Source organism: Gopherus evgoodei, chromosome 5 (genome assembly GCF_007399415.2).
Source record: "Gopherus evgoodei ecotype Sinaloan lineage chromosome 5, rGopEvg1_v1.p, whole genome shotgun sequence".
NCBI classification, from domain to species: Eukaryota; Metazoa; Chordata; order Testudines; family Testudinidae; genus Gopherus; species Gopherus evgoodei.
In genome coordinates, this window is record NC_044326.1 from 131,463,395 (window position 1) to 131,490,245 (window position 26,851).

General features: G+C 39.7%; 1 protein-coding gene across 5 annotated transcripts in view; it reads left to right on the forward strand.

Annotated features, from left to right (window-relative positions):
* Window positions 1-25,739, forward strand: part of RUFY3 (RUN and FYVE domain containing 3) — an 80,296-nt gene extending 54,557 nt beyond the window's left edge. For 3 of the 5 annotated variants that reach the window (XM_030565175.1, XM_030565172.1, XM_030565174.1), the window contains 10 exons: window positions 207-299; window positions 745-828; window positions 1,513-1,680; window positions 3,258-3,355; window positions 7,294-7,413; window positions 10,100-10,223; window positions 12,102-12,181; window positions 16,737-16,764; window positions 18,735-18,809; window positions 22,948-25,739. In XM_030565175.1, coding sequence (XP_030421035.1) covers window positions 207-299; window positions 745-828; window positions 1,513-1,680; window positions 3,258-3,355; window positions 7,294-7,413; window positions 10,100-10,223; window positions 12,102-12,181; window positions 16,737-16,764; window positions 18,735-18,809; window positions 22,948-23,091 — 1,014 coding nt within the window. In that variant the 3' untranslated portion in view covers window positions 23,092-25,739. Of the gene's footprint in view, window positions 1-206; window positions 300-744; window positions 829-1,512; window positions 1,681-3,257; window positions 3,356-4,943; window positions 7,114-7,293; window positions 7,414-10,099; window positions 10,224-12,101; window positions 12,182-16,736; window positions 16,765-18,734; window positions 18,810-22,947 lie in introns of those variants that run through there. The other 2 variants (XM_030565176.1, XM_030565177.1) reach the window with 1 other exon arrangement.
* The last annotated feature ends 1,112 nt before the right edge of the window (window positions 25,740-26,851 follow it).

Here is a 26,851-nt window from a genome sequence, read left to right on the forward strand (position 1 = left end):
AGGAATTCCAACATGGAGCAGGACAAAGAACCACTGCCCCAAGTGGGCCAGTGAAGATCTTTCTTCTGTTACGATTCTCATATCGCACCCATCACTGTCTTAGCTGAGTGCCTGGGCACGTTGGTATCCAAGTAGTGTAAATAGCTGTCCATCCAGCCAAGTGAAACATCAGCATCTAAGTTACAAGTCTCTGGTTTTGTTTACAGCTTGCAGTTGCGAACAACAGGATTATAACACTGCAAGAAGAGATGGAACGAGTTAAAGAAGAAAGTTCTTACCTCTTGGAAAGTAATCGTAAGGTCCGTTATGAATCTTTTGTTTTTATAGTGGGACTCTCACTTACTTGTGCCATTGGCACTGTCATTACTCAAGCCCATCTTTTTTTCTACAATCAAGGGGAACTCCATAGAACTGTTTCAAAGATTTTACTTGACCAGATAAAAGATGTTGGTATCCACTACAGAATCTATTTCTACTTTTTGAAACTTTAAAGAGATTTCATCAGATTTTATAAATTGTTCATACTTAAAATCCTATTTTATACATCCTGCAGATGGCTAGACTGATTATACATGATTGCATTAAATAACGCTTGTTGGCGGAGGGAAATAGTAATGTCACAAGGATGTTACTTCTGTATTAACTTAATGAAGACTATCAATGTTTGAAAATGGCAGAAGCAAATCAACAAATATGAGGATTCTGATAGTTTGCCATCTGATTTGTTCTCTTTGTTAACTGTAGGTAACTAAGCAAGACAGAACTGCAGATGGACTTGCACTGAGTGAAGCACGGAAGCAGTTAAAGGAGGAGACTCAGCTACGGCTGGTAAGCTTGGTCTAAATTCAGAATTCGGTAAGGTATTATGTTTTATATAGTTATTCATTGTCTAACAATTACCTTTTGCAAAGGGTATGTGTTATGTATGGTCCAAGATGCAAGTAAGGGTATAGTATTCCAAAATATCTTTCTTAATAACCATTAATAACTTTGCCTAATAACTTCATTTTGTTTTAAAACAATCTACCAGAAGTAATTTTCCTGTTTCACAGCAGAATACTTACCAGATTTGGGTTAACATCACACAAAACATGCATTGAGCTTCTGTTTTTGTATTTAAGAAATTTAAATGATGTCCTTGAGCTACAGCATGGATACCTGTCAACTATTGTCATACAGCACATGGGATAAGGGTGGGGGAAATGGTTGAAAAGGATATTCTTGTGAAATAAGAGGTCTACAAACATTTCACTAATGAAAAATATAAATCTGGCCCAAATAGAGTTTTCTGATTGGTTGCCAGTGAAGCCATATACATAGCTATAATACTTGGCTGTTATGGCATCTGTTTTCCTTTATTTAGTTTCTAAATTCTATTTATAGTGGCAATAGGATGTTTGTAGTGCAACATGATTAATAGTATGTGTTGATGGGGTGGAGGGTAGGGTGGATTATCACACATTAGTTCAGTCGTGTTCTAGTCAGACTTGTTATAAAACGTGTGTGTTTCAGGATGTAGAAAAAGAACTAGAGGTGCAAATTGGAATGAGACAAGAGATGGAGCTGGCCATGAAGATGCTGGAAAAGGACGTTTGTGAGAAGCAGGATGCACTTGTGGCGCTCAGACAGCAACTAGATGATCTCAGGGCACTAAAGCATGAACTCTCCTTCAAGCTGCAGGTAGGGAAGGAAGCCAATGAAATGAAATGGTCCCTTTGTAGATATGGCATGTAGGAACCAGCTAGACTACTTTTTTTCTTATCAGAAAGTCATTTGTGAGGGAAGAAGAGGATCACTTATATACCTTTTCTTTTCCTCCCTGCCCCATCCTTCCCCATCTCCTAATCTCGCTATGGATTCCATTTGATTCCTTCTACGCTCAGCCTGCATTGAGGCTAACCTTTCTAACTGAGGAAAGCTGAACTGACTTGGTCCAGAAGCAGTAGAGTCTGTAGAAAGTCAGAGTCTGTTCTTGGATCCTTCATGTAATCTGTGGTTTGCCTGCACTACAAGGCTGGCTCATACCTTTTTAAAATAAAAAATGCTCATCAGATGCAGGGACTTAGGAGGAAAAAGCATCCCATGATATCTAAACACTTACCTGTTGAATAGTAAGACAGTAATTTTCCCCTAATACATAGCTGTTTTGAGAGTTGTTGGGTAAGGATGTCTCAGCAGCATGCTTCCAATCATCTGATATTGTTTTTGGAGCAGCTTGCATAGCTGGTCAGCGTTCAGTAGTTCCACTTCTGTTCCCGTCTTAACATGCTGGAAACTAAGGATATGGATATTTTCCAATACTTATGGGAGATGGTGTGTGGGCAAACTCCCTTTCTGCTGCATTTCACTTTTATTAGTGCAAATAACTGTGTACAACTGTGTATCATCTTCTTCTGCTAGACTGGAGCACAAGTTTTAAGTATCTGTAGAAGCAAGGATGACACAGCACCATTTTCAGAATCCGTAGCCTCTGGTTTTACTTCCTAATTTCATTTGCCAATTTAGACTTGGGCTGTCCTCAGTCACAGCCTATATGAGGTTTCCTTTTGTGTTCTCTACTGTAACGCACAAGGTATCACTTGCTATGGTATATAATGATAAAATGAAATCATTTGTACGAGTCACCATGGACAGAGACAGGGTTTCAAAATCGTAGTCGTTATAACTTCTGCTTCTAGAGAACCATTTGCAGTATAAGTGAAGTCAGTTCTAAAGAAAAGCTCTAATGATCGAACCTAAAAGTAAACATATAACTGTAAAACCCACGTATTTATAAAAACAAAACCATGATAGCATCTATTTAGTAAAATCTATTATTTTAATGTAAACGGTTTCACTTGTCACTGAAATCCACTAGAACAGACTACTCAGACAAAACCAGACAGCTAATGCCCAGAGAAATAAGTATTCAACTTAATTTCAAAACCATAAATAGATTTCGCTGACAGACAGTTGACAGTTCAGGCAACTGGCACTCTTGTGCCACACAATTGATGGCGTAGTATTGATACTACATCAATCTGTGCCATGTTGTTCAGATGTGATACTTTATATATAAAATAAAATTATTTACTTCTTCAGTTACCAAGACATGGGGAAATGCTTGTCCCTACTATTAATCTTTGCTTCTGATCTTTGCCCTTTGGATCACTCCTTCTTACCTGTTTTAGTATCACCAATTCCATTTCATTTTCCAAAATAGTTTATTTCCTATTTACCACTGCTTACTGAAGACATTAGGTAACTTTCCTTTCCAGAGTTCAGACCTGGGAGTGAAACAGAGGAGTGAATTAAACAGCCGTTTGGAGGAGAAGACAAATCAGATGGCTGCTACTATTAAACAGCTTGAACAAAGGTAAAAATTAAATTGGTTTATTGCAAAATATAAATATCTCCCTGTGGGGTGTGGTATACTTTTGCAGGTGCTAAAAATGCATATTTTTATATAAATTTGTTACACAGAGCTAAACAAATATCCCAGACACACCAAGTGCTTATTTCTAAGAGTCCTTTATAGATATTTTTTTGAAATGTTAATGTTATCTGAGTTGCATTCAGTGGCCTAGGCCTGCTTTCATTGAAGTCAGTGGCAAAATTCCCATTGAATAACATGGGAGTGGAACTGGGCATTACAGCAGTAGGTCAAATCCTACTGATCTTACTCACCTCAAGAGTCCCATGGAAATAAGTAGAACTATTCAGATGAGTAGAGAGAGTAGGACTTGGCCCTACAGCAGTAATTCCGTGATAGACTGGTAGCTAGGCTCAGGAAAATCCTCCATAAATGAGAACATCCTGCTAAAATATAAATTATTGTAGATGCTTGTTTTATACACACAAACAGAGCATACATGTATAAAAGCTGATTATTGGAATCCTTGTCAGCACTGTTGTATGTGAAGATGGAACACCGGGTAATTAATTGCCTATTGTTAATTTAAATAGGTCTGTACCGCACCACTAACACTGTACAAATGGATGATTCACAGAAGCATACAGTCTATATTAGACACAAGATGGTAGGGATGGCAATACAGTAGTGGGGGCATGAAGGACAAGGATTACAACAGTCAGCGCTGAAATAGGCTTATTGTTACATAAGACTCTAGTTCTGTTTTTAAAACTATCCTATATTAAAATTGGAACGTCCATCTCCATGAAAACTGAGACCCGTGTTTGTTTCTGGGAGGTCTGAAGTGCAAGAAAGCACAGTGAAACTAATTTGGAGGGTGGGACTGAAGAGGACTATTTCTGGCACTTGGAGCTAGCAGAAGTGGTGGATGGGAACAATATCCATTAGTGCCATGAGCACACACTCTCAAACACCTATCCTAGTGAGACAGTGCTGACAACCCACTACCAACTCTTGCGCAATTGAGATGGACTCCGAGGTCAGACGTAAAACCACTCACTCCCATAGGAGGATCTCAGGGGGTTGCATTCCTTTTTCTTTAACATCTTTGGAGCTGGCCTCTTATAGTTGCTTTCACAGAGGGTTCAGCTAGTGTGACTTGACTTCAAATGGAACTGGTACTTATTTAGTCCAAAGTGTCTCCACCTATGCATCCATCCCCTTGTTATGATCCTAAATGATACTAGCGAGCATGAGAGGTGCATTTCCTAAAGATAAATGCTGTTTTACTTGGAAATAATAAAGACAGAAGTAAGGGGAATAGTTACGATGTTTTTATAATTATTACCTTATTCAGTAAAAGGATGATTATTGTAGTGTGTGTAACTTTCATCAAATTCTTCTGATGTGTTTCTGTAGTCTTTTGAGTGGCTTTTTGAGGAATATTTGCCCTTTCATAATTTTATACAGACATATTATATTGAATGTATGACAGTATCTGTTCAGTTAACTGATTTGAACTTTTCTCTTACTGATTTTATTTTTTTTTCCATTTCCCCCCACATCATCATTCTGACATTTTTTCATATAGTGAAAAGGATTTGGTGAAACAGGCAAAAGCCTTAAATAGTGCAGCAAACAAACTGATCCATAAGCACCATTAGGCATTTTTGCAACTGGTCACCTCACAACTCTGACATTGAAACTTAGTTATGAGGGAGCAAACCTTAAGAATAGTTAAAAGCAACTATTAAAATGTTAATTGTCATTTAAAGTTGATTTGGAATTTGCTGATTTTTTTTAAAACCTTTGGGCTTTTTTTCAGAGATAGAACATTTGGTAGAAGCTCCCTAATTTGCCATATAAACTTTGTTAAACTACAGAGGAGTTGGTCAATAAATACACAAGGAAAGCTTGAGGAATGAGAGATTTATGGCTCTGTACATACCTTTGATACGTACTGTATACAGCACAAGTCTTCAACATGAATGGGTATTAGATGTGTGGTTCTGTGCCAATATCCGATTGGCCAGTTCAGGGGAAGCCAAATTAGTTTTCTCTGTTACCCGGTTATGAAGTAGACAAAGAAAATGTGTCCCTGGAAGTAGCTGAAAGTAGTTGTGTGTATTCCCAACCATTACCCTTTTGCTTTTATTCTTTGGGTTTAACCCCATAACAAGGACAAATGGGCGTTACATCTTAATATCTTGTCACCATGAAGATCCAGTCCTCATTAACCAAGACTAATTGCAACAATTTTGCCTTAGTAACTTGCGGTGGGGAGGTAAATCAACCATAGATTCCTTTAAACTTCATGAAGACAAAATTAGTAACTAGATGTCTTAGAGTAACGTTACAGTAGAACCTCCTTATCTTTTCATTGCCTTCTACCTCTGCCATAATTCCCTCTAGAAATGTACTGCAGTTCTTCCTAACTGAAGGAAGCTGAGGAGAGACAGTTGTTTTGTTGGTCTCTCCTCTTCCTAGAAAAGGAATAGTTACACAGTTTATAAAAATATTCTGCTCTTTATACTTTGGGGTTAAAAAAAAATGAGAGAGAGAGAGAGAGGAAGGAGTGGATCAAGTAGTAGGTTTTTTGCTGGCCAGTCCTTGTCTCAGAGTAGCTAGCCTATAGCAAATAAAACAAAATAGCTGCCTTTCACTGTTACACTTGTTGCATTTGCTTCTAAGTTTCTGTTGCTTGATACAAATAGGGAATTTGCTGAGAATTCTGGCAAAATAATGAAAGACCAACTAAAGCTTAGAAATGGTTCTGAATAGGAAAAATAATCATAAGCGTAACATCTCACTTCAAATTTTTTTAAATTGTAGATTAAAATATTGTAAGTTAGTGTCCTCTTCCCTATGGTCGCAAGAGGTCACCATGCTGGTCCCATACAGGCTTTAGGGTGTAAATAATTCTATAAATACTTTGCTTCAAGAAATCAAGGGTTTTTTCCCCTGTGTTTAATAGTTTTTTGTCCTTGTGAATTGCTTGCAAAAATGCTGTCTCATGTAAATTTCCCACTCTGTCATGTAGAATAGGACTCCTTGACACGTAGGAGGAGACTTATATGACTGTCATGCATCTGGAAAACCTATTTATTCGCACTGGACATACTTAAAAATCTGTGAGGCGCAATCTTGCCCTCCAGTACACAAGTGGGTATCACCCCTTAGCTTGTAAAATTGATGGCTGCACAATGGCAGACTTTATAAGACTCCCTGGAAAACTACTAAGTATTGGAGGCTGGCTATTGAGTCACATGTTTGAAAACACAACATTAACCTTCTGACGTTTTATTCTAAATTCATTTGAATTGTCTGCAGAATAAAAGCTTTCATCAGGATATCCAAATGGCTAGTTAGGATTGTTACAACCCCTTGCGAAATTCTTCTTGTGGACAATAAACTTTCTCCTATCACAGCAATGCTATAGTAGGATTGAAGACTTAAATATCTGGCAACATGTCGAAAATTTGATCCAGAGTATAGGTTGCTGTGGTGTAAATGCCCGTGTGCTTAATCTGATGTGAAAGTTGTGGAAGAGACCAGGAAAATGCACTAATTCTAAATATAGTAGATAACCTATGTTGCAAGTTCCAGTTACATGTGTAAAGCTGAAATGTAACGTACATTAAAATAAAATTTGACTTAAAATTCTGTGTACTTGAGGTTTGCTTTGAATATGGATAAAATGTTTTGTTTATCATCTAATAGCTGTAAACTGTGGTAATAGAATAAAAAACCATTGAAAATCAGAGTTTCTTCTGCCTGGTTCACCTACATTTGTCTTTCTTTAGAATATTTTCATCCTTCCCATTGTTTTACCATACAATTTGTTTTCCTTTTTTGGGTTTATTTTTGTTTTGTTTAAATTCAGTCTTCCTCCCCACCATGGCTTTTGTTTTTTATCACAAGTTCATGTGGCTCAAATCCAGATTGCGACAGGCAGAGAGAGAACGTCAGTCCGCCGAGGGGGACAACCGGCTCTTCAAGCAGGAATTTGGTGACAAGATCAACAGTCTTCAGATAGAAGTGGAACAGCTCACCAAGCAGCGGTGAAGACAGTTTTCTAATGTATTTATTGGGTGTGCTTTCTCTGCCAGGTCAGAAATGTCTGGGGAAAACCCATAGTAAATGGGGGAGTGTGTTTATCCTAAACACAAGCAGAGTAACCTTAGAATAGGGAAGTGCTTTGATATGTTGTGGACCAAATTTTCAAATGTGGACATCTGAGTTGCAACTGCATTTTTAAAAAAACCTAACACTTTTAAAGAAAATTACAAAATACGTAATCAGGAAAAATGACAAGTATAGTACAAGTCCAGTGCACCGTCGAATACTAAAAGAAGAAAAATCTTGTTAGAAAAATAATCTGTGGAACACGATGGTTGGGAATTAAATATAAAAATGTTCTTCAGGCAGTTAAAAGTTCATAAAGAGAGGCTGTCAGTCTGCAGTTCTGCTCTAATAATGTCATTTGTATTATAGAATATAAACCTTAGAGAGAGACTAGACAGCAAACAATGTGATTACTCATAATCAGGAATGCTAGCGCTATTATCTACAGTTTCTTCTTTTTCACCAGTAAGTAAATCTATTATTTTAGGAGACTGAGACAATAAATATCTTTGGGCATCAACCTAATAGATAAACCTGTGTTTTTTTGAAATCCACAAACAGCCTTAGTTTTGGTGAGAACCAAAAAAAGACCTGAAAGTCCAGGACAGAAAACTCAGCATGAAAAACTGTCATACTCCTCTTCCAGAGTTGTCAGTTTACCAACAGCAGGAAAATACAGACCCTTTTACCATGAAATAGAAGATGGCTTCTCATTTTGCATACACGATACGTTCTCCATTCTCTGTCCCATGACAACGTCACTCTGAATCATCATTGAATAAAATATATTGTCTCATACTGCCTTCTTTGACCTCTTTCCCTTTACTGAGGACCCTCACACTTCTTTTTGCCTTAAAGTATCTGCTAAAGTGAAGTGATACAAAACAAAATGTTTACAGTGGGGAGGAGAGTGTGATGGCTGAGGGGCTTTTATTAACAAATATATGTAAGCTCCCATTTGTGCACACAAAGGACACAACTGTTCCCACAAACGCATCATTTTATGTGCCTGCATTTGAAAATTTTGCCAATAGTATAATTAGACTGCATCCAACAGGATGAAAATGCTAGTTCTTATATCTTTGCTGCTAGCAATATTATCAGGTGCAAAAGGGGCTTTAGGTCTTGTCTACACACATGTTCCACTGATTTAACTAAATTGGTTTAGAAATTAATTCAGCTAGATCAGTGCAAGCACCTTGTGTGGACACTCTCTTATCACTGTATTTATATTGATTTCTAAGTCAATTTAGTTAATTAAGTTCAAATTATTTTGGTAGACAAGGCCCTTGAGGTAGCAATATTGGTGGTAAACTGCTTCCTTGAACTGAATTGCCATATTAAGAAACTGTTTTTTTCTCTGATGAGTTTTCATACAATCTTACAGGTAAGACCGCTCTGACTTGTATGATATTGAGTGCATCAGTGGGCACCGATCCATGCATGTCAAGTGATTTTCACCCAGTTCTGTTCCCCGAGGTCCTGGGGGTGCTCTGGAAACTTTGGGCTGTTACTTTCATAGAGTTACATTAATGGAGTTATTACCTATCTGCACTGAGGGCTCTCTTGCAGTTATTCATAGAATCATAGAATATCAGGGTTGGAAGGGACCTCAGGAGGTCATCTAGTCCAACCCCCTGCTCAAAGCAGGACAATCCCCAACTAAATCATCCCAGCCAGGGCTTTGTCAAACCTGATCTTAAAAACCTCTAAAGAAGGAGATTCCACCACCTCCCTAGGTAACCCATTCCAGTGCTTCACCAGTCTCTGAATGAAAAAGTTTTTCCTAATATCCAACCTAAACCTCCTCCACTGCAACTTGAGACCACTACTCCTTGTTCTGTCATCTGGTACCACTGAGAACAGTCTAGATCCAGCTTCTTTGGAACCCCCTTTCAGGTGGTTGAAAGCAGCTATCAAATCCCCCCTCACTCTTCTCTTCTGCAGACTAAACAATCCCAGTTCCCTCAGCCTCTCCTCATAAGTCATGTGCTCCAGCCCTCCAATCATTTTTGTTGCCCATTTTTGAGCTGATGTGCTCTTGCTTAACAGTCCCTAGACTCAAACACTTGGGACGTGCTGGCAGGGTACTCTCAGTGGAGAACCCTCTGCTTGAGAACTCAGTTGCTCCAACATAGCCTAATTTTAATCTTCAGCCACGGTGCAAAGCACCCTAGTGACAAAGGTTTTGTGTGAGAGGCAGGAAGGGAAGCGTCTTTAAGGATGTCCCTGGAAATTGAAGCTGTTGCTTCTGATTTCATGCTATTTTGACTCTGGCAGTTTGTGTACTGTTGTTGGCAGTATCATGTTAAAAATATGACTGTATATTTTAATTAAGAACCTGCAGACTTAGTGAACAGGTGCACATTTCATACCTCTAAACAAAATTAAGCTTGACTAGATTAGATCCAGAAGTTATATTCAGACTTTATGCATTGTGGGCTTGTTAAACGTACGTTGGGATAATTCATTCAGAGGTGTACAGTTTTGAAAATTCTGGTCATGGAGATTTCTTTTGTGCCCTTTTATGCTAAAAACATAAATCACCTTTTTAATAGCTGTGCGTATTGAGTGCTGTAGAATCAGATCACTTATCCACAATTTCCTTTTGTTATCCTGTAGGGATCAACTTGAACAAGAATTGAAACGGGAAAGAGACAGATTGTCACCAATCCACCGGGGTATCCGAGAAAACAAAATCACAGTAGCCCAAGGCAAGGGCTGCCAGAAGATGCAATTAAAAATGGTAGTGTCACTGTTCACATTTAAATATGGTTTAATTTTAGCTACTGTCTTACCTTGAGCTGCTTATTACTGCACATATGCGTTGCTGCTATGCTGCAGTAGTAAAGGTATGAGGGTAGCAATCAGGATAGGAAAAATTCATGTCAATTTTTAATTAATTCCCACACCATGAAATTGAAATGGTTCTCCTTTTTCAGCGTGAGAGGTCTTTTTAAAAGCAACAAGTTTAATTGTAATATAAGAGTGTACCCTCTCTCCCAGCTGTTTGACAGAATCTTGAAATTGATTGTGTTCATCAGCACTATTTACTAAAGAAAAATGCAATATAAAAGATACTCTAATCAATACATCTCATTAAGAGTAAATCACCTTTAAAATAATTTCACATCATTGTAAGCAGGAAGTTACCATGCTGACAGTCTGAGAGAGAGTAAAACTCAAGAAATGAAGCTGGCTTTTTAATGCATAAGAGTGCAGCATTTCAAAGTTGTAAGTTCTATTCTTGAAGAAAAAATTGGTTTTCATGTTAACTAAACTTGTCTTAAAACAACTTTGAAAATCTGATCTCTCCCTGCCTTGTTGTACATCATTAGACTTGGCTGTCTCCTGAGAAGTGTCAGTAAAAGGGCAGCTCTTCCAGAGACACTAGCATAACTCTCAAATATGAAGACAGTGAAATAGACAGGGTATTTCTGTACTCTGCATGTACACTGCAGCACTTGTTCTTTCAGGTGGCTAATCTTCGCTGGGTTTCCCCAGGAGACTTTAGTAGTACTGCTGTCTCCCTTGAGGGCTTCTTTAGTTCTGCAGTAATTTTTTTTAACCAGTAGCACTGATAACTTAAAAAATAAACGAAAAGGTTAGCAATGCCTCTTAATAACTTAATTGTCAAAAGCATTGTCTCTATGAACAGCTGTTACACTACAATAACAAAAGGTGTCAGAATGAAAAATTTATTGCAGCTGGCTCTTAAAACCAGCTACTGTTTGATCTTTCCAAACCAAAGCAAGCTATTCAGCTGCAAGGCAAAATAATTCTTTTCTCTCATTGTACATGTTACAAAATCAAACCCTGAATCAATGATTTTCTGATGCGCCCTTTTCTTCATGGGATTACCCTCCTCCATTTGTGTGTCATTGTGGAACACTCACTAGAATGGGACATGCAAGTCCTTGTCTTGGGAACAAATGGGTTTAATTTACAGAAGTATCTATTTATGTAACAGCTGCTTCTTTTATTGTGTCTCGTGGTCTATGGATGGTTTTTTTTTATAGGGGTATATCATTTTAACAGCAGTTTAATGCCCTGTCCTGGCTGTAGTTCAAATTTCTAGCAACTCTCATAGGCATGGATCGTGCTGATAAAGTTCTAACACATTCCCACCGTCACTAATACAGATAACAATTTATTTTCTTAGTCGTGTTGAAAAGTAATGCTGCATTTGGTTGGGGATTTGCCTTTGTCTCACTGATATTTGTAGAGTAAATCTATAAAGTAATATTTACCCTCCCTGCTTCTGGTATACCAGTTGAGGTGGCTGGGTTATGCTTCCTCCTTCCCAGTTTAAAAAAAAAAATTTGTTAGATTACCTCTCCGAAAATCTTAAACCAGCTTGGACATTTCAGTTTTTTTCTGCCCATCAAGAGGAAGGCAAACAGCTAGCGTGCTTAGATTGGTGCTCATGTACCACACTGGTCTGAGAGTCAAAGGGTCGATTTTCAGAAGCACCCGTGTGGTTTAGATACAGATCCCATTGAAAGTCAGGGGGACTTGTGTTCACTAAGTCATTTAAGTGGCCTCGGAAATTCCGGTCTAAATGTGCAAAGTGCAGCCAGTGAAATACTCAAAGACTAGTATGTTTGTTTTTTTCTTTTAACAGGATGGAAAGCAGAAAATCCAGGAAGAAAATGCCAGACTGAGAGAACCTGGAAGAGGGGAAAATGCTGTTCTTCCAAACAAGTATGGACTGAAAGATATCCCCTTTCCCTTTTTTCTCACTTTCGCTGTTCCTCCTCCTGTCTCTGTTCGCTGCAGTGTGAAAAGCAGGTCTGTTATGCTCTCAGCTAAAGGTATCAATTACTGTGTTGGTGAGAACTTAGTTTTGTTGTGGGCTTACCCTTTCTTTCACTTAAAAGGCAGAACAAAAAACCAACCCTAAATAAAATGTTAAAATCTTCTAAGTGAAATTTAAACTTTTCTGTTTGAAGAAGTGAAGACACTTGCAATTTGAGATTTTAAAGTTCCAGGGTGGTAAGATCTGCTCTTCTCAATTACACAGTAACCTGGGAGAGAAACAGGGTTCACTTTTAAGTGTGGGAAGCTGGCATTTCAGGATTTTAGGAGAGGTTTTGGTCCAAACAGGAGGGACTTGAAGTTTCCTGTTTTAGAGGTTGTTTTGGGCTGCTTCAGTTGCAGTCTGCCTCATACAAGGAGGTCACAATATGGTTTATTTCTCAAACTGTTGGAAAAGACTCTCTAGCACTGTCTTTCCCACTGTGCTTTTTTTTTTTGGGGGGGGGGGGAGGGGGGGCAGGGATTGTAAGGGTGTGTAACACACTCAGGCCTGGTCTGCACTACGCGTTTAAACCGATTTTAGCAGCGTTAAACCGATTTAATGCTGTACCCCTCCACACGAGGCCCTTTATATCGATATAAAGGGCTCTTTAAATCAGTTTCTGTACTCCTCCCCAACGAGAGGAGTAGCGCTAAAATCGGTATTACCATATAGGATTAGGGTTAGTGTGGCCGCAAATCAACGGTATTGGCCTCCGGGCGGTATCCCACAGTGCACCACTGTGACCACTCTGGACAGCAATCCGAACTTGCATACACTGGCCAGGTAAACAGGAGAAGCCCCGCGAACTTTTGAATTGCATTTCCTGTTTGCCCAGTGTGGAGCTCTGATCAGCACGGGTGGCCATGCAGTCCCAAATCCAAAAAGAGCTCCAGCGTGGACTGTACGGGAGATACTGGATCTGATCGCTGTATGGGAAGACAAATCTGTTCTATCATAGCTCCGTTACAGAAGATGAAATGCCAAGCATTTGAAAAAAAGTCTCCAGGCCATGAAGTCCACAGCACAGTGCTGCGTGACAAGCGTAACGGAAAGCCAAAGAATCAAATGGATGCTCATGGAGGGAGGGAGGGGGGACTGAGGACTCCAGCTATCCCACAGTCCCCAGCAGTCTCCGAAAAGTATTTGCATTCTTGGCTGAGCTCCCAATGCCCGTAGGGTCAAACACATTGTCCGGGGTGGTTCAGGGTATATCTCGTCAATTCCCCCCCCCCCCCCCCCCCCCGTGAAAGAAAAGGGGGAAAAAATCATTTCTTGACTTTTTTATGTCACCCCATGTGTACTGAATGCTGCTGGTAGACATGATGCTGCGGCAGTGAAGAGCGGTATCTGCTCCCCTCCCCTCCTCGGTGGCAGACGGTACAATATGACTGCTATCTGTCGTCATAATCAGCCTGAGAGTGCTCTTGGCTGGCCTCAGGTGCGGCTGGCTGGGGGCGCCTGGGTGAAAATAGGAATGACTCCTGGTCATTCCCAGTAGATGGGACAGAATGGCTGGTAATCATCCTCATCATAGCAACTGGGGGCTGAGCTCCATCAGCCCCCACCCTTTCCTGTGTAAAGAAAAGATTCTGTACTGCCTGGACTATCATAGCAGCGGGATGCTGGGCTTCTCTCCCCCACACCGCTTAATGTCCTGCCTGGGCTATCATAGCAGCTGGAGGCTGCCCCCCCCCCCCATTTTATCTCAGTAACAAGTCAGTGTTCCTTATTCCTGCATTCTTTGTTACTTCATCACACAAATGGGGGGGGGGGAGACACTGCCACGGTAGCCCAGGAAGGTTTGGGGAGGAGGGAAGCAACGAGTGGGCATCTCCTAGAATGCCATGCAGCTCATCATTTCTGCGGGATCTGACATGGAACGGCTGTGCTCTCTGGTTCTCTGATACACTGGTTCTCTAGTACACTTGCCCCATATTCTAGGGAGGACTAACTCTATTTTTAGATACCATAAAGGAGGGAATGACCCGGGGGGGGTCATTCCCATTTTTGTCTCTGCGCCCTCAGCCAGGGGCACCCATGACAGCAGCAGACGGTACAGAACGACAGATAACCGTTGCTCCTGTGTAGCGCTGGAGTATCACCTCTGTCAGCGGCATCCAGTACACATACGGTGACAGTAAAAAAAAAAAGAAAAAAAAAGAAAAAAAAAAAGCTGAACGGGCTCCATGGTTGCTGTGCTATGGCATCTGCCAGGGCAATCCAGGGAAAAAGGGCGCGAAATGATTGTCTGCTGTTGTTTTCCCGGAGGAAGGAATGACTGACAACATTTACCCAGAACCACCCGCGACAATGATTTTTGCCCCATCAGGCACTGGGATCTCAACCCAGAATTCCAAGTGGCGGGGGAGACTGCAGGAACTATGGGATAGCTACGGAATAGCTACCCACAATGCAACGCTCCAGAAATCGACGCTAGCCTCGGACCATGGACACACACCACCAAATTAATGTGCTTAGTGTGGCCGCGTGCCCTCGACTTTATACAATCTGTTTTACAAAACCGGTTTATGTAAAATCGGAATAATCCCGTAGGGTAGACATACCCTCAGGGACTTGTCGAGTACTGCAGTTCTCCTGTCAAAGGTTTGCAACGGCCTTTGTGCCCATTGTTTGAGGTTCTCCACTGTTCCTATTTCACAGCACTGAATCAGGAAACAGATTCTGTTGCCAGGCATCAGGTGTTTTGCTTTGGAATGTGGGAGGTGATGAAGAGATTCCTGTTACTCTCCCAGCTAGCTCTGAGCCACCTGATATATAGCTGTAATTCTTTTTTCTTCGTTTGGAGAATGTAATCACTTAGGCTGACTTTTAGGCATTGGCAGGGTAGGAGCTCTGCATTTACAAATCTGAAATTGCAAGGACACACCCCTTTGGTATTAGTGCTTCAGGAAAAAGCCCTGTTCTTGTATTCGATTTTGGTATAGTATAACGTTGAAGACCAAGAACAAGGTGTACTGGAGCCTAAAGATGGAGGGGGGGGTGTTTGTTTTTTTGGGTGGGAGGCGGTTTCTAGAGAGAGATGGCTTCTATAATAAAATAAAATACTTACAAAAATACTAATGTAGAAATCCCATTCAGGTAAGAGTTTAGTTTTTTATATGTACTAAAGTGAATTGAACATCACAACAGAAAATAAGCCTATGTTGTTTTGGCTGGGTTTTTGTTTATCTGGAAGATTTATTTAAAAAACAAAACAAAACAGGAGATGAGGTAAAGACTTGTGTTCAAACAGGTAGACATTTTAAATTTGTATTTCTGTAGTCGGGAACCAGGTCTATAATCAGGATTTTGTTCAAAGCGTAGTAACAGACACTTATGAACTCCTAAAAGCAGCAAAGAATCCTGTGGCACCTTATAGACTAACAGATGTTTTGGAGCATGAGCTTTCGTGGGTGAATACCCACTTCCTCAGATGCATGTAATGGAAATATCCAGGGGCAGGTATATATATGTGTGCTAGCAAGCAAGCTAGAGATAACGAGGTCAGCTCAATCAGGGAGGATGAGGCCCTGTTCTAGCAGTTGAGGTGTGAAAACCAAGGGAGGAGAAACTGGTTCTGTAATTGGCAAGCCATTTACAGATCCAGACTAACACGGCTACCCTCTGATTATGAACTCCTGTCTTCCCTGGTTTTGCAAGAAGAATCTAAGAGGAAGAATATTGTAAGCTTTCACGTTAGTTGAAGTTGTGGGGATGTTGAACCTTTGACTAAGGCTTCTTTTCTCCAAAATGTTAACTAGTTCTTGAAGCGAAAGAGATTACCAAAAGCCATTTTACACAGTCTGACTAAAAATCCCTTCTCCTCTCATTTCTCTGTTTTTGCTCTAGGCTCTTGTGATGCTATTTCACTAGTTCTGATCATAGTCTTCCCAGACAGACATGATCTACATTTCTAACGTAAAAATAATGCTGAGAAGAAAATGTTTTGAGGGAGGGGGGAAAACCTTTTCGGTTTTCATATGTCATAAAGGAGGGAAACGGCATGACCCAAATTGTGTATTTTTCTTATGCAGATCATCATTAATATATATTAAATGCATGCTGGTATGGTTAAAGGTTATATTAGCATGAGTTTGGGATGGGCACCTGACACTCAGGTTGCAAAGTGTAATTAATTGATGACTTTGCCACTAATATATAAGGAGACCATCCCACATTCATGCTGGTAGGTTTTCACACCACAGTACGTAATCATGTATTCCCGAATACGTATGTGTTTATGAATGGTTTTACGTTTTGCAAGCATTTGGAGTTCAAAATAGGTGCTTTTTATAAACCTCAAGAAAAAACAACAAAAATAGTGTGGTAGTGTGTGTTTAAAAAAAAACAAACAAGAAATGACTTCAGTGAGAATGGATCTGAGACTCCAGTGGTTTTCTTCTGGGAGATGTGGATAAAATGATACTACTAACTTACCGTTTTCTTTTTTTATTGTAGGATACAGTCTGTCATACAAGAAGAGCAGGTTAGTATTTCTTCTGCTTAGGTTGAAACCCTAAAGTACAAATGTGATGAAAAGACTTATGGATTCACAATTTCTTCTTCAATCCACGCACCCTTAAGATCATAGAATCATAGAAGATTAGGGCTGGAAGAGACCTCAGGAGGTATCTAGTCCAACCTCTTGCTCAAAGCAGGACCAATCCCCAACTAAATCACCCCAGCCAGGGCTTTGTCAAGATATTGAGTATCAAAGTTGAGTCTTTTTCTACCTTCATGTAAATAATGTGCCTGGTAAAGCACAGTTAGGATCAGAAAATTGATTATGAAAATGACATTATTAGTTTCCTATTCTGTCTGCAGTGACTTCAGGGTCAGTCAGGTCCTGTTTACAATTAGAAAGATGGTTTGGTTTGAAACACACCCGCGCGCGCACCCAAACTCCCAGGCTTGCAGACATGTTCTGGGCTCTGAATGCCAAGCTGTGTTCTTCCTGGCTCATGCATCATTGCCAGTGCTAAAGATTCTGCAGTTGGAACTCAGCTGGCAGTGGTGTTTGTACATTGATGTCTGAGGCTAGCTCACTCGTCCATGCAGTTTTCACTCTGCAGGGATAATGTCTGTAAAAGTATTTTCTGCTGGGAAAGTAAAATATGATTTGTTAACACACTGGGAGCAGAAATATTGACTAAGATGGTGCCATTTTATAGTCACTTTTCTGATCATAAACATGCCTTAAAGCTAACAGAACAGTAGAATATTTCACTGCAAATAACTTCAGCCCTGTAATGGTAGCGTTACATCCGGGGTAGGCAACCTATGGCACGCATGCTGAAGGTGGCACGAGCTGATTTTCAGTGGCACTCATACTGCCTGGGTCCTGGCCACCTGGCCAGGGGGCTCTGCATTTTAATTTAATTTTAAGTGAAGCTTCTTAAACATTTTTAAAACCTTATTTACTTTACACATAACCATAGTTTAGTTCTATATTATAGATTTATAGAAAGAGACCTTCTAAAAACGTTAAAATTTATTACTGGCACACGAAACCTTAAATTAGAGTGTCTAAATGAAGACTCGGCACACCACTTCTGAAAGGTTGCTGACCCCTGACTTACATGTTAGGAATGAGGGATTTCTACAAAGGTTTGAATTGACAGGAAAGAAGTTAATTAAAAATGTGAAATAAATGCCACAGTGTAGCTCGGTTGTAGGATAAGCATCAGTTATAGAGACCTAGTACAAGTGTGTTTATCATATGCATATGGATAAGTGGAAAGCCAGAGAAAGTGAAGCAAAACAAATACTACTAGGATGTGTAACTGTTGACAGAATGGAGCTGGTAAGGATTTCAGTGTTGAGCCAGATCCTCCCAGACCCCACAGCCCTGGCATTCTCAGAGTACAGAGAAACAGTCAGCGCAAAGGTTGGGCAGGGAGGCTGCAGCCTGAGCACCAGCAAACTAGACTAGACAGAAGAATGGCTGCTTTACACTTTGCATGAATTTGTGTAAAGCGTTCAGACATCTTTGCAATGAGTGTGGTGCTGACTGAGTGTGTGTGTGTCCCTAACCCATCTGCACAGGTGCCCTCCAGGTTAGGAGGACAGGATCAGTCTTCCCTAGCAGCCTTGTTGGTTTGCTGCATTTAGTCCCTCCAGGACTCGGTGCCTGGAGTGTGAAGCCACTGTTCAGGGAGTCAGTTACACTCTGTGAAGTGGATTCTGGATGTTGATTGGCCAGAGTTAAATACTACTTCCCAGAAGAGCACTTTGTCTTGCGGTTTTCTGAATGGTTTGAGGTCCTGTTTGTGTATGTGCACAAATAAATGCTTCCTGCAGGTTGCCCGCTTCCTGAGCAATCCGACTGTGCTTCACATTGACTAGGAAAAGGGAAAGCTGCATTGTGAGGGCGGAGGGGAGCAGACACTAGCAATAATACTAAAATGGAGGTTGCAGGAGAAGTAATGCTGAGCAATTGTTTTCTCAATGATTTAGGAACTGCCATCTGGACCTGGAAAAGCACAGATATGCCAGCTGTGCCAAGAGGAAGGCAGTCTCACTAAAACAAAGGTAACTTCAGTTAAGGGGAGGCTTGTATGTCTTGGCCAGCCTGAGCACCAGGAAATACATGTTTGTCCACCTTCCCATTAGGACAAAGCTGTTAATCAGAGAGGGATTCAGGGTCCTTCATGCCACCTGCTGTTGACATTGGAAGATGATAAATGCTGGTATGCTTCCCTCCCCCCAAGAACTGCCTTTAATTCACACCCGGGACACAATCAGCCCTCTCCCCGTTTCTGTCAGAGAAAGTCAGTAGTGACCATGTGAACATATGGTTTTCATTTCATTTTTCCACTTTCTTTCCTGCCACCTCCCTCTTGATTCTCCTTTATCTTCACGTTTTTCTCGCCTCTCTCTTTTCAATAGGTCACTCTTCTTCCCTGGCCCTTTCGCCTTTCCAGAATCACAGAAATGGTGCGATACAATGGGCCCCATCTCACTTAATTTAATTAGGGCTTCATTTTCTCTAACTTTCCTTTCTCAGTCCCCCAACATGCCTGCTGCTAGGGCTGCCGGGTTCTCTCTGTCATGTGGAGCCACTGAACTCTTCCCAATAGCACTGAGAGAGCTAGATAGGAAAACCCCTGTCTGTGAGGTGAGAAGGGAAAGCAGGATGTGATTGGCTGAAGTAGAACTGAGTTGACATGTAGGTTCTAAAGTTTTACGTTTTATTTTTTAATACTTTTTTGTACATAATTCTACATTTGTAAGTTCAACTTTCACAGGATCCTGCTGTCCTACTTCCTCTGGCAAGCTAGTAACATTGCTGGGAGACCCACCTAATCCCTCCTGCCTAATTGGTGTTTTTTCTGAGATTTGCTTATGTTCCATGAAGATTTGTCCCATGTTATGTAGAGCACTAGCTTATGGCTCTAAAAATTACCACTCTTAGAAGGCAGCGTGGGTCACATTTTCATTATGGATACTTTCAGGGAGAACTTGAAAGGCTTTTTAGTGTATCTGCCAAGGCCTGAACTGAGGGGTTCTGTGTTTTCTATGCAACTATTGAGTGTCACTGGCTCAAGGAATTGAGCAAGAAGCTGCTTTCTTGGCAGTGTTGGGTGTCAAGGACACCAGCCCTTATGGCAAGAGAGACACAGATCCCTGAACTCCCATGTTGGCAGGTGGGTAAAGCAGCGACTTAAAACATTTGGTGTAAACCATATCCTTCTTATTTTTGAGTACATGCTGCTCATAGTGGGGAGTTTCAAATATTTCTCTAGAAGCTTTTCAGCTTGCCTTTAGGAAGCACACCAGTTAAAAGGACTGCAAATTCCAGCACATCTTATACCAGCTTTTTATAAATCCCCAAATATGAGAGTGGTGTTTGGTTGTAGATATGTCAGTATAACTTATGCACATACATCCCCATACACGTATATATTAGGGTTGTCAAACTATTAAAAAGATTAATCAGTTTTAATGGCACTTAATACTAGAATACCAATTTACATTTATTATAAATATTTTTTGATGTTTTTGTAGATTTTCAAATCTGATTTCAATTACAACACAGAATACAAACTATAGAGTGCTCCCTTTGCAAATATTTGTATTAAAAATAATGTAATATAAAAAAGATGAAACAAAAGAGCAGTCTACAAGTTGAAGCATGAAGGGGTATATGAATGTTATATGGCATGTAAATACTTTGCAGCACTGGCTACAATAGTGCTATGCAAACGCCTGTTCTCACTTTCAGGTGACATTGTAAATGAAGCGGGCAGCGTTCTCCTGCAAATTGTAACCAAACTTGTTGGTTTAGGTGATTGGCTGAAGTAGAACCGAGTTGATGTGTAGGTTCTAAAGTTTTCCGTTTTTATTTTTAATGTATTTTTTTGTACATAGTTCTACATTTGTAAGTTCAGCTTTCACAATAAAGAGACTGCACTATGGTACTTGTATTAGGTGAATTGAAAGATACTATTTTTTTTTACAGTGCAGATATTTGTAATAAATAATATAAAGTGAGCACTGTACACTTTGTATTCTGTGTTGTAATTGAAATCAATGTATTTGAAATAGGGCTGTAAAGCCATTAAAAAAGTTAACTGATTAATTGCACGATTAATCAATAATACCATTTATTTAAATATTTTGGATGCTTTCTACGTTTTCAAATAGATTTCAGTTACAACATGGAATACAAAGTGTACAGTGCTGACTTTATATTTATTTATTACAAAATTTGCACAGTAAAAAACAAAAAGGTATTTCAATTCACTTAATACAAGTACTGTAGTGCAGTCTCTATTGTGAAAGTTGAACTTACAAATGTAGAATTATGTACAAAAAAGTATTAAAAAATAAAACGTAAAACTTTAGAACCTACATGTCAACTCAGTTCTACTTCAGCCAATCACATAGAGCAACAAGTTTAGTAACAATTTGGAAGGAGATACTGCTGCTTGCTTCGTTTACAATGTCACCTGAAAGTAGCTACAACAGTGCCACGCGAACACCTGTTCTCAGTGTCGGAAGGTATTTACGTGCCAGATGCGCTAAAGTTTCATATGTCCCTTCATGCTTCAGCCACCATTCCAGAATACATGCATCCATGTTGATGACGGGTTCTGCTCAATAACAATCCAAAGCAGAGTGGACTGACACATGTCCATGTTCATCCTCTCAGCAGAAGGTTGATTTTCTTCATGGTTCAGGTTCTGTAGTTTCTGTATCCGAACGTTGCTCTTTTAAGTTTTCTGAAAGCATGCTCCACGCCTCATCCCTCTCAGATTTCTGGATGGCACTTCAGATTCTTAAACCTTGGGTCGAGTGCTAAAACTGTTTTTAGAAATCTCACATTGGTACCTTCTTTGCGTTTTGTCAAATCTGCTGTGAAAGTGTTCTTAAAACAAACATGTGCTGGGTCATCATCCGAGATTGCTATGACATGAAATATATGGCAGAATGCCGGTAAAAGGAGTTCAGTTACAAATTTAACGCATTATTTTTTTTAATGAGCATCATTAGCATGGAAGCATGTCCTCTGGAATGGTGGCCAAAGAATGAAGGGGCATATGAATATTTAGCATATCGGGCACATGAATATCTTGCAGCACTGGCTGCAATATTGCCATGAGAATGCCTGTTCTCGCTTTCAGCTGACATGGTAAACAAGAAGTGGGCAGCATTAACTTCTGCATTTGGCTGAAGTAGGACTGAGTGGACTTGTAAGATCTAAAGTTTTACATTGTTTTATTTTTGAATGCAGTTTTTTTTGTACATAATTCTACATTTGCAAGTTCAACTTTCATGCTAAAGAGATTGCACTATAGTACTTGTATTTTTCAATTCACCTAGTACTATTTAGTTTTTTACAGTGCAATATTTGTAATAAAATATAAGTGAGCACTGTACACTTTGTATTGTGTGTTGTAATTGAAATCAATATATTTAAAAATGTAGAAAACATCCAAAAATATTTTACAATTTTCAATTGGTATTGTATTGTTTAACAATGTGATTAATCACAATGTTTTTAATCGTGTTATTTTCAGTTAATTGTGTGAGTTAACTGTGATTAATTGGCAGCCCTAATTTGAAACTGTAGAAGACATCTGAAAATCTAATAAATGTAAATTGGATGCTGCTGTTTTAACAGTGTGATTAAAACGGATTTTTTAAATGGAGTTAATTGTATGATTGACAGCCCTGCTGTGCATGAAATTAAAAATACACGTGTAGTTCTGATGGATAAGACTTTTTCTACTAGGGTTTCGTATGTAGCTGTGTGTTCTGATTAACTAGCATTTGAATTTTTAAGTATTGATTGCTTAAACTGACTCTTCCCAAGTCACATCTGGGTACAGTTTGCAAAATTTGCTCCAGCCTGTTCTTAGAGTTTTGATTTTTACTCTCTGGGTTTAGGAACTCTGCGGAAGTAACATTCTCATCCTTTGAGGGACAAAAGGTTCTTTCCCAAAGGTTGGAGGAGGGGCCAACAGGGAGTCTCTAGTGATGGGTGAGGGATAGAAGCTTCCGGTGCCCTTTGCAGGGACAAAGTAGTCTTTTGGCCAACTGAATGTTAGTGAGAAAACCTGGTTACTTCATGTGGTGTTATTGGGCCCCTTGTGATTGGCTGGCGCGGTCTCTCTCATCTCATTAACAGTAGTTTCCACTTTTCGTTCCTCTTTCCCTTTTTTAGAACATTTGCAAGAACTGTGGCGGAATCTTCTGTGAGGCCTGTTCAGCTAATGAACTGCCCCTTCCATCCAGCATTAACCCAGAGCGTGTTTGCAACACATGTCACAAACAGCTGATACAGCAATATTCCACAAGCCCATTGTAGGACTCCGCATGTGGGTCAGTGATGACCAATCAAGGCGTGGTCCAGCTATGAAATCTTGTAACTTAGGTCTCGGCTCTGAAGCTCTTCAGGCGAGTTTCTAGAGAAGAATCTCTTGTCCTTCTGCTCTTGCAAGGTCAGAGAGCGGAAGTACATTATTATGTTCACATTCTCTCTCAACTGTCAATTTAAAATGCTGGTCCAAGCCTTCCTTCAGGAGAACACGCCCACTTTCAGGCATGAGCTGCTGTGCAAGGAACTGTTCAGTTTCATGTCAGAGTAGCCTTAATACATGTACCATGGCAACTACAAGAAGAGGTAAAAACGCATGTACAAAGGTTTACTTCAGTGCTTTGTTTGAAGGCAAAATGTAATGAAATGAATGATGATTGAAACAAAGAACAAGAAGGTATTTTTTACCTGCATGTGTGGCTCTGCTTAACAGCTCTTTTGCTTTCCCTTCTGTCCTTGGCAGTGCTAATGAACTGTGATGCTCCAGTTCAAACAGAAAAATCCCACAAAAGAACTGGGAATTGAACATGTGTGGGGCACATTGTTACTCAGTTCAGTCCTCTCTTGGGCTCCAGTTTGGTTGTGTGGAGTAACATCAACAGTTGGGAGGAAAGATTTAAAAGATTTGGGGGTTATTTTTTTGAGGTGTGTGTGAGATGAGAACTGAATAGCAGCCACTTCACTCAGCACAATACACTTGAAAGTTCTCACAGCAAAATACTCAAATATTAACTACAATTTTTTTTTGTAAAACAAACACCTTTGAACTTTATAGTGGAGGTTCTCGTGACATTCTAAAGACTATAAGTCTGTTTTGTCTTGACCTGATAATTAGAGGATGGATCTTGATTCCAAAATATTTAAATTTAAATATATATATATATATACTGGTCTGTATTTAAACAGAATATTTAGGGGCATGTTTGCACATACTGTTCCCACTAATGTTGTGCATGTTAATCAGCTGTTCAAGCAGCAAATGTGTTGTTTTTTTTCAAAATAGTCATAAGACTGATCATTTTGTAGCCACAAGAAGTGGTGGTTGCTAACAGGAGGCTCAAATGTGCTAATTTGAAATTCACTTTCAAATAGATTTTACAGTTCATACAAAGATAATCTGACATAGTAAGATGTCATATCTAAGGCTTCTCTGCTACCCCAAAGACACTACCTTCTTTCTGAAGTACACAGCCACTTGTACCTCTCTATGTAAGGGCTCCAGCATCCCCCTCTGCCAAAGTGCAAAATTACAAATGCTAGTATGCATCCCACCCCAAAGAGAGGGGCTTAGGTTATTTGGCCTACTTTGTATTGGAAACCTAACTGAACCACCAAGACCACAGAATGTATTGTAATTTTAGGAAACTGACATGTATATTTATATGTATTTGGGGGGGTTGCACTAATTTTGTACAAATCTATATTTAGGGAAACCTGGTTTATTTCTCTAAAGGTGATTATATGCAAATTAAATGTTAGAATTACATTGGAAGTGTGTAGATGAGTTTAGACCACTTGATTGGGCCAGTGATGATCAGTATATAATCTAGTCTGACTCTCCTGCTGCTGACTGCAGGGAACTAGCAGGGACTCTTTCACAGGAGCCAAGAGGACTCAGGAAAGTAAGGGGAACAGAGAGGAAAACATTACAAGATCAATTTGAAATTTTCTTATTCTAATATTTCCCCCTTTAAAATAGTAGTTATCTTCCTGCTATTGACTATAGCAACTTCTCAGGAGGAATTAAAAATAAAGTAGCTTTGTGTTTGGAATTCAAGTGGGAAATATGGTGCTTTCATATGTTCAACTTTTCTATTTTCCAGGAAGACAGTTTATTTAGGGGCACCAGTGCAGAGTCAGGGACAGCACTTTGAGTGACTGGAAAAGATACTTGACTAATGGATATTTTATCTAAGGTGAGGTTAGTGGCTTTTGCAGGGAGAATAAATATTCAATATGCAAATACTGCACAAATCTACAGGATTTTACATCTGCTAGTGGAGTTGGTTTTGTTTTTTGCTAGTCAGAATAGAAACTGAAATGTAAACCATTCTGAGAGCATTTGGATATTATAGTACTTAATTTTAATGTGTAAATGCTGACATTCCCTTGTGAGTGTGATTAGAAGCTCTGAGATAGTAGCTGATTCCTTGGTTGCCTTATACTTTCTTTTGATCTTCACAAAAAGGAAAATGCTGCTACCCTTTAACGACTAATGCTGCAATTCTAAAGTCTCTATTTTTAAAAGCAGGATAAAGTCACTTATAAACAGGTTCTCTAAGTTACTTAAAATCCACTGTGCTCAACAACTTAAGTTTACTTCAGCCATGAGGAGTTAGTAACATATTTGTATACGTCTGAGATTCAGGAAGAGAACTAAAATTATCAGAATTACAATATGATTTCCAAGATGGCTCCTACATAGGTCCTCTAATGTTATGCTCAATATTAAAGGCTTGTAAATGCAGTGCTGGCCACATTACTGTACACAGTGTTGAATACCACCTCTAAGGGAAATTCTTCAAGCATGTTTGCTTTGATATTGGTTGTAGGTGTTGTCCTGACAGCTAAGTGGGAGGGGGAAGGTATTTTCTGGCAGTGTTGTTCCACACAAAATAAAACTGTTTAAAGAATACTTTCTCTATCACTGTTGCTTCTCATTTCTGCTTGTGGATTGTTCTTATGCACTAGTGGAGTTGTAACCTTGTAAATGCATCACTACCTGGAAGGTGGCACTTGCATTAAAAAGCACTGTTTGCTAGCTCTGAACATTACCATTTACACAAGTGGCACCTTGTTCATCAGTTTTGTGCACTCACCTACTTAATTACCTGTTTTTACTGGCCCTGCGGCAGTATGCAGCTAAGAGGGAGTTGGATTCCGTTTCTCCTGGGGGGGTTAGCAGCTGTCTGTTGAACTCCCATGTTACTGAAGACAATGTGGATTACACACCTGTAAATGTAAGGTTATTTTGGCCTCTACCACTTATTACAGAAGGTAATCTGTGAAGGAACTCAGGAGGAGGTCATAGAGCTGTCATGAAGGGAGCAGTTGAACCAGAGAACACTGAAATATAAATAAAGGGCCTCTTTTCCCCCCCTCCCAAAAAAAAAAAAAACCTCAAACACTTCGTTTAGGGACTGAGTGGTTATGTTGGTAATGTAATCCTTTCTTTCCCAACTGGAGCATTCTTGTGTAGACCTGCCCTTTGTCAGAACACGATATACTACCCTTAAGCAGTTTGTCCATTTGGAAAGTTGATGCTTTGAAAGGTGAGAGATACTATAAAGAGGCATTAATGCTCTTAAGTATTATCTACTGTAAATTCAATAACAGCCTAACCAAGGGAAAGTGGAGAAAGCCTTACTCAGAATATGGGAAGAGTACAGAACTTGCCTCACCCTATATAAGAAAAAGGGAAGTGAAATTAGTTTCACCATCACAATAAAAGCTTAAGCTTAAAATACCTTAAGCTTTTTCCAGCTGTGTACTAAGTCTAGCTTCATGTAGCTATTGCATCATGCTATGCCTTTCAGTCTCCCAACAAGGTAACACGGGAGAGAGAGAAGCAGTGCTATTATACAATATACAGTCTAGAAACTACCCAGTAAAAGCAAATGTGAAACATCCTTGATTAAACATTTGGGTAGGTGCCTTTAAGTACTGTACAGAGAACAGTTACCTTTAACCCCACAGACTGTATGTACATTGTAGAAGTTTAAGCTTAGACAATTTCAAAGTGTTTACTCCA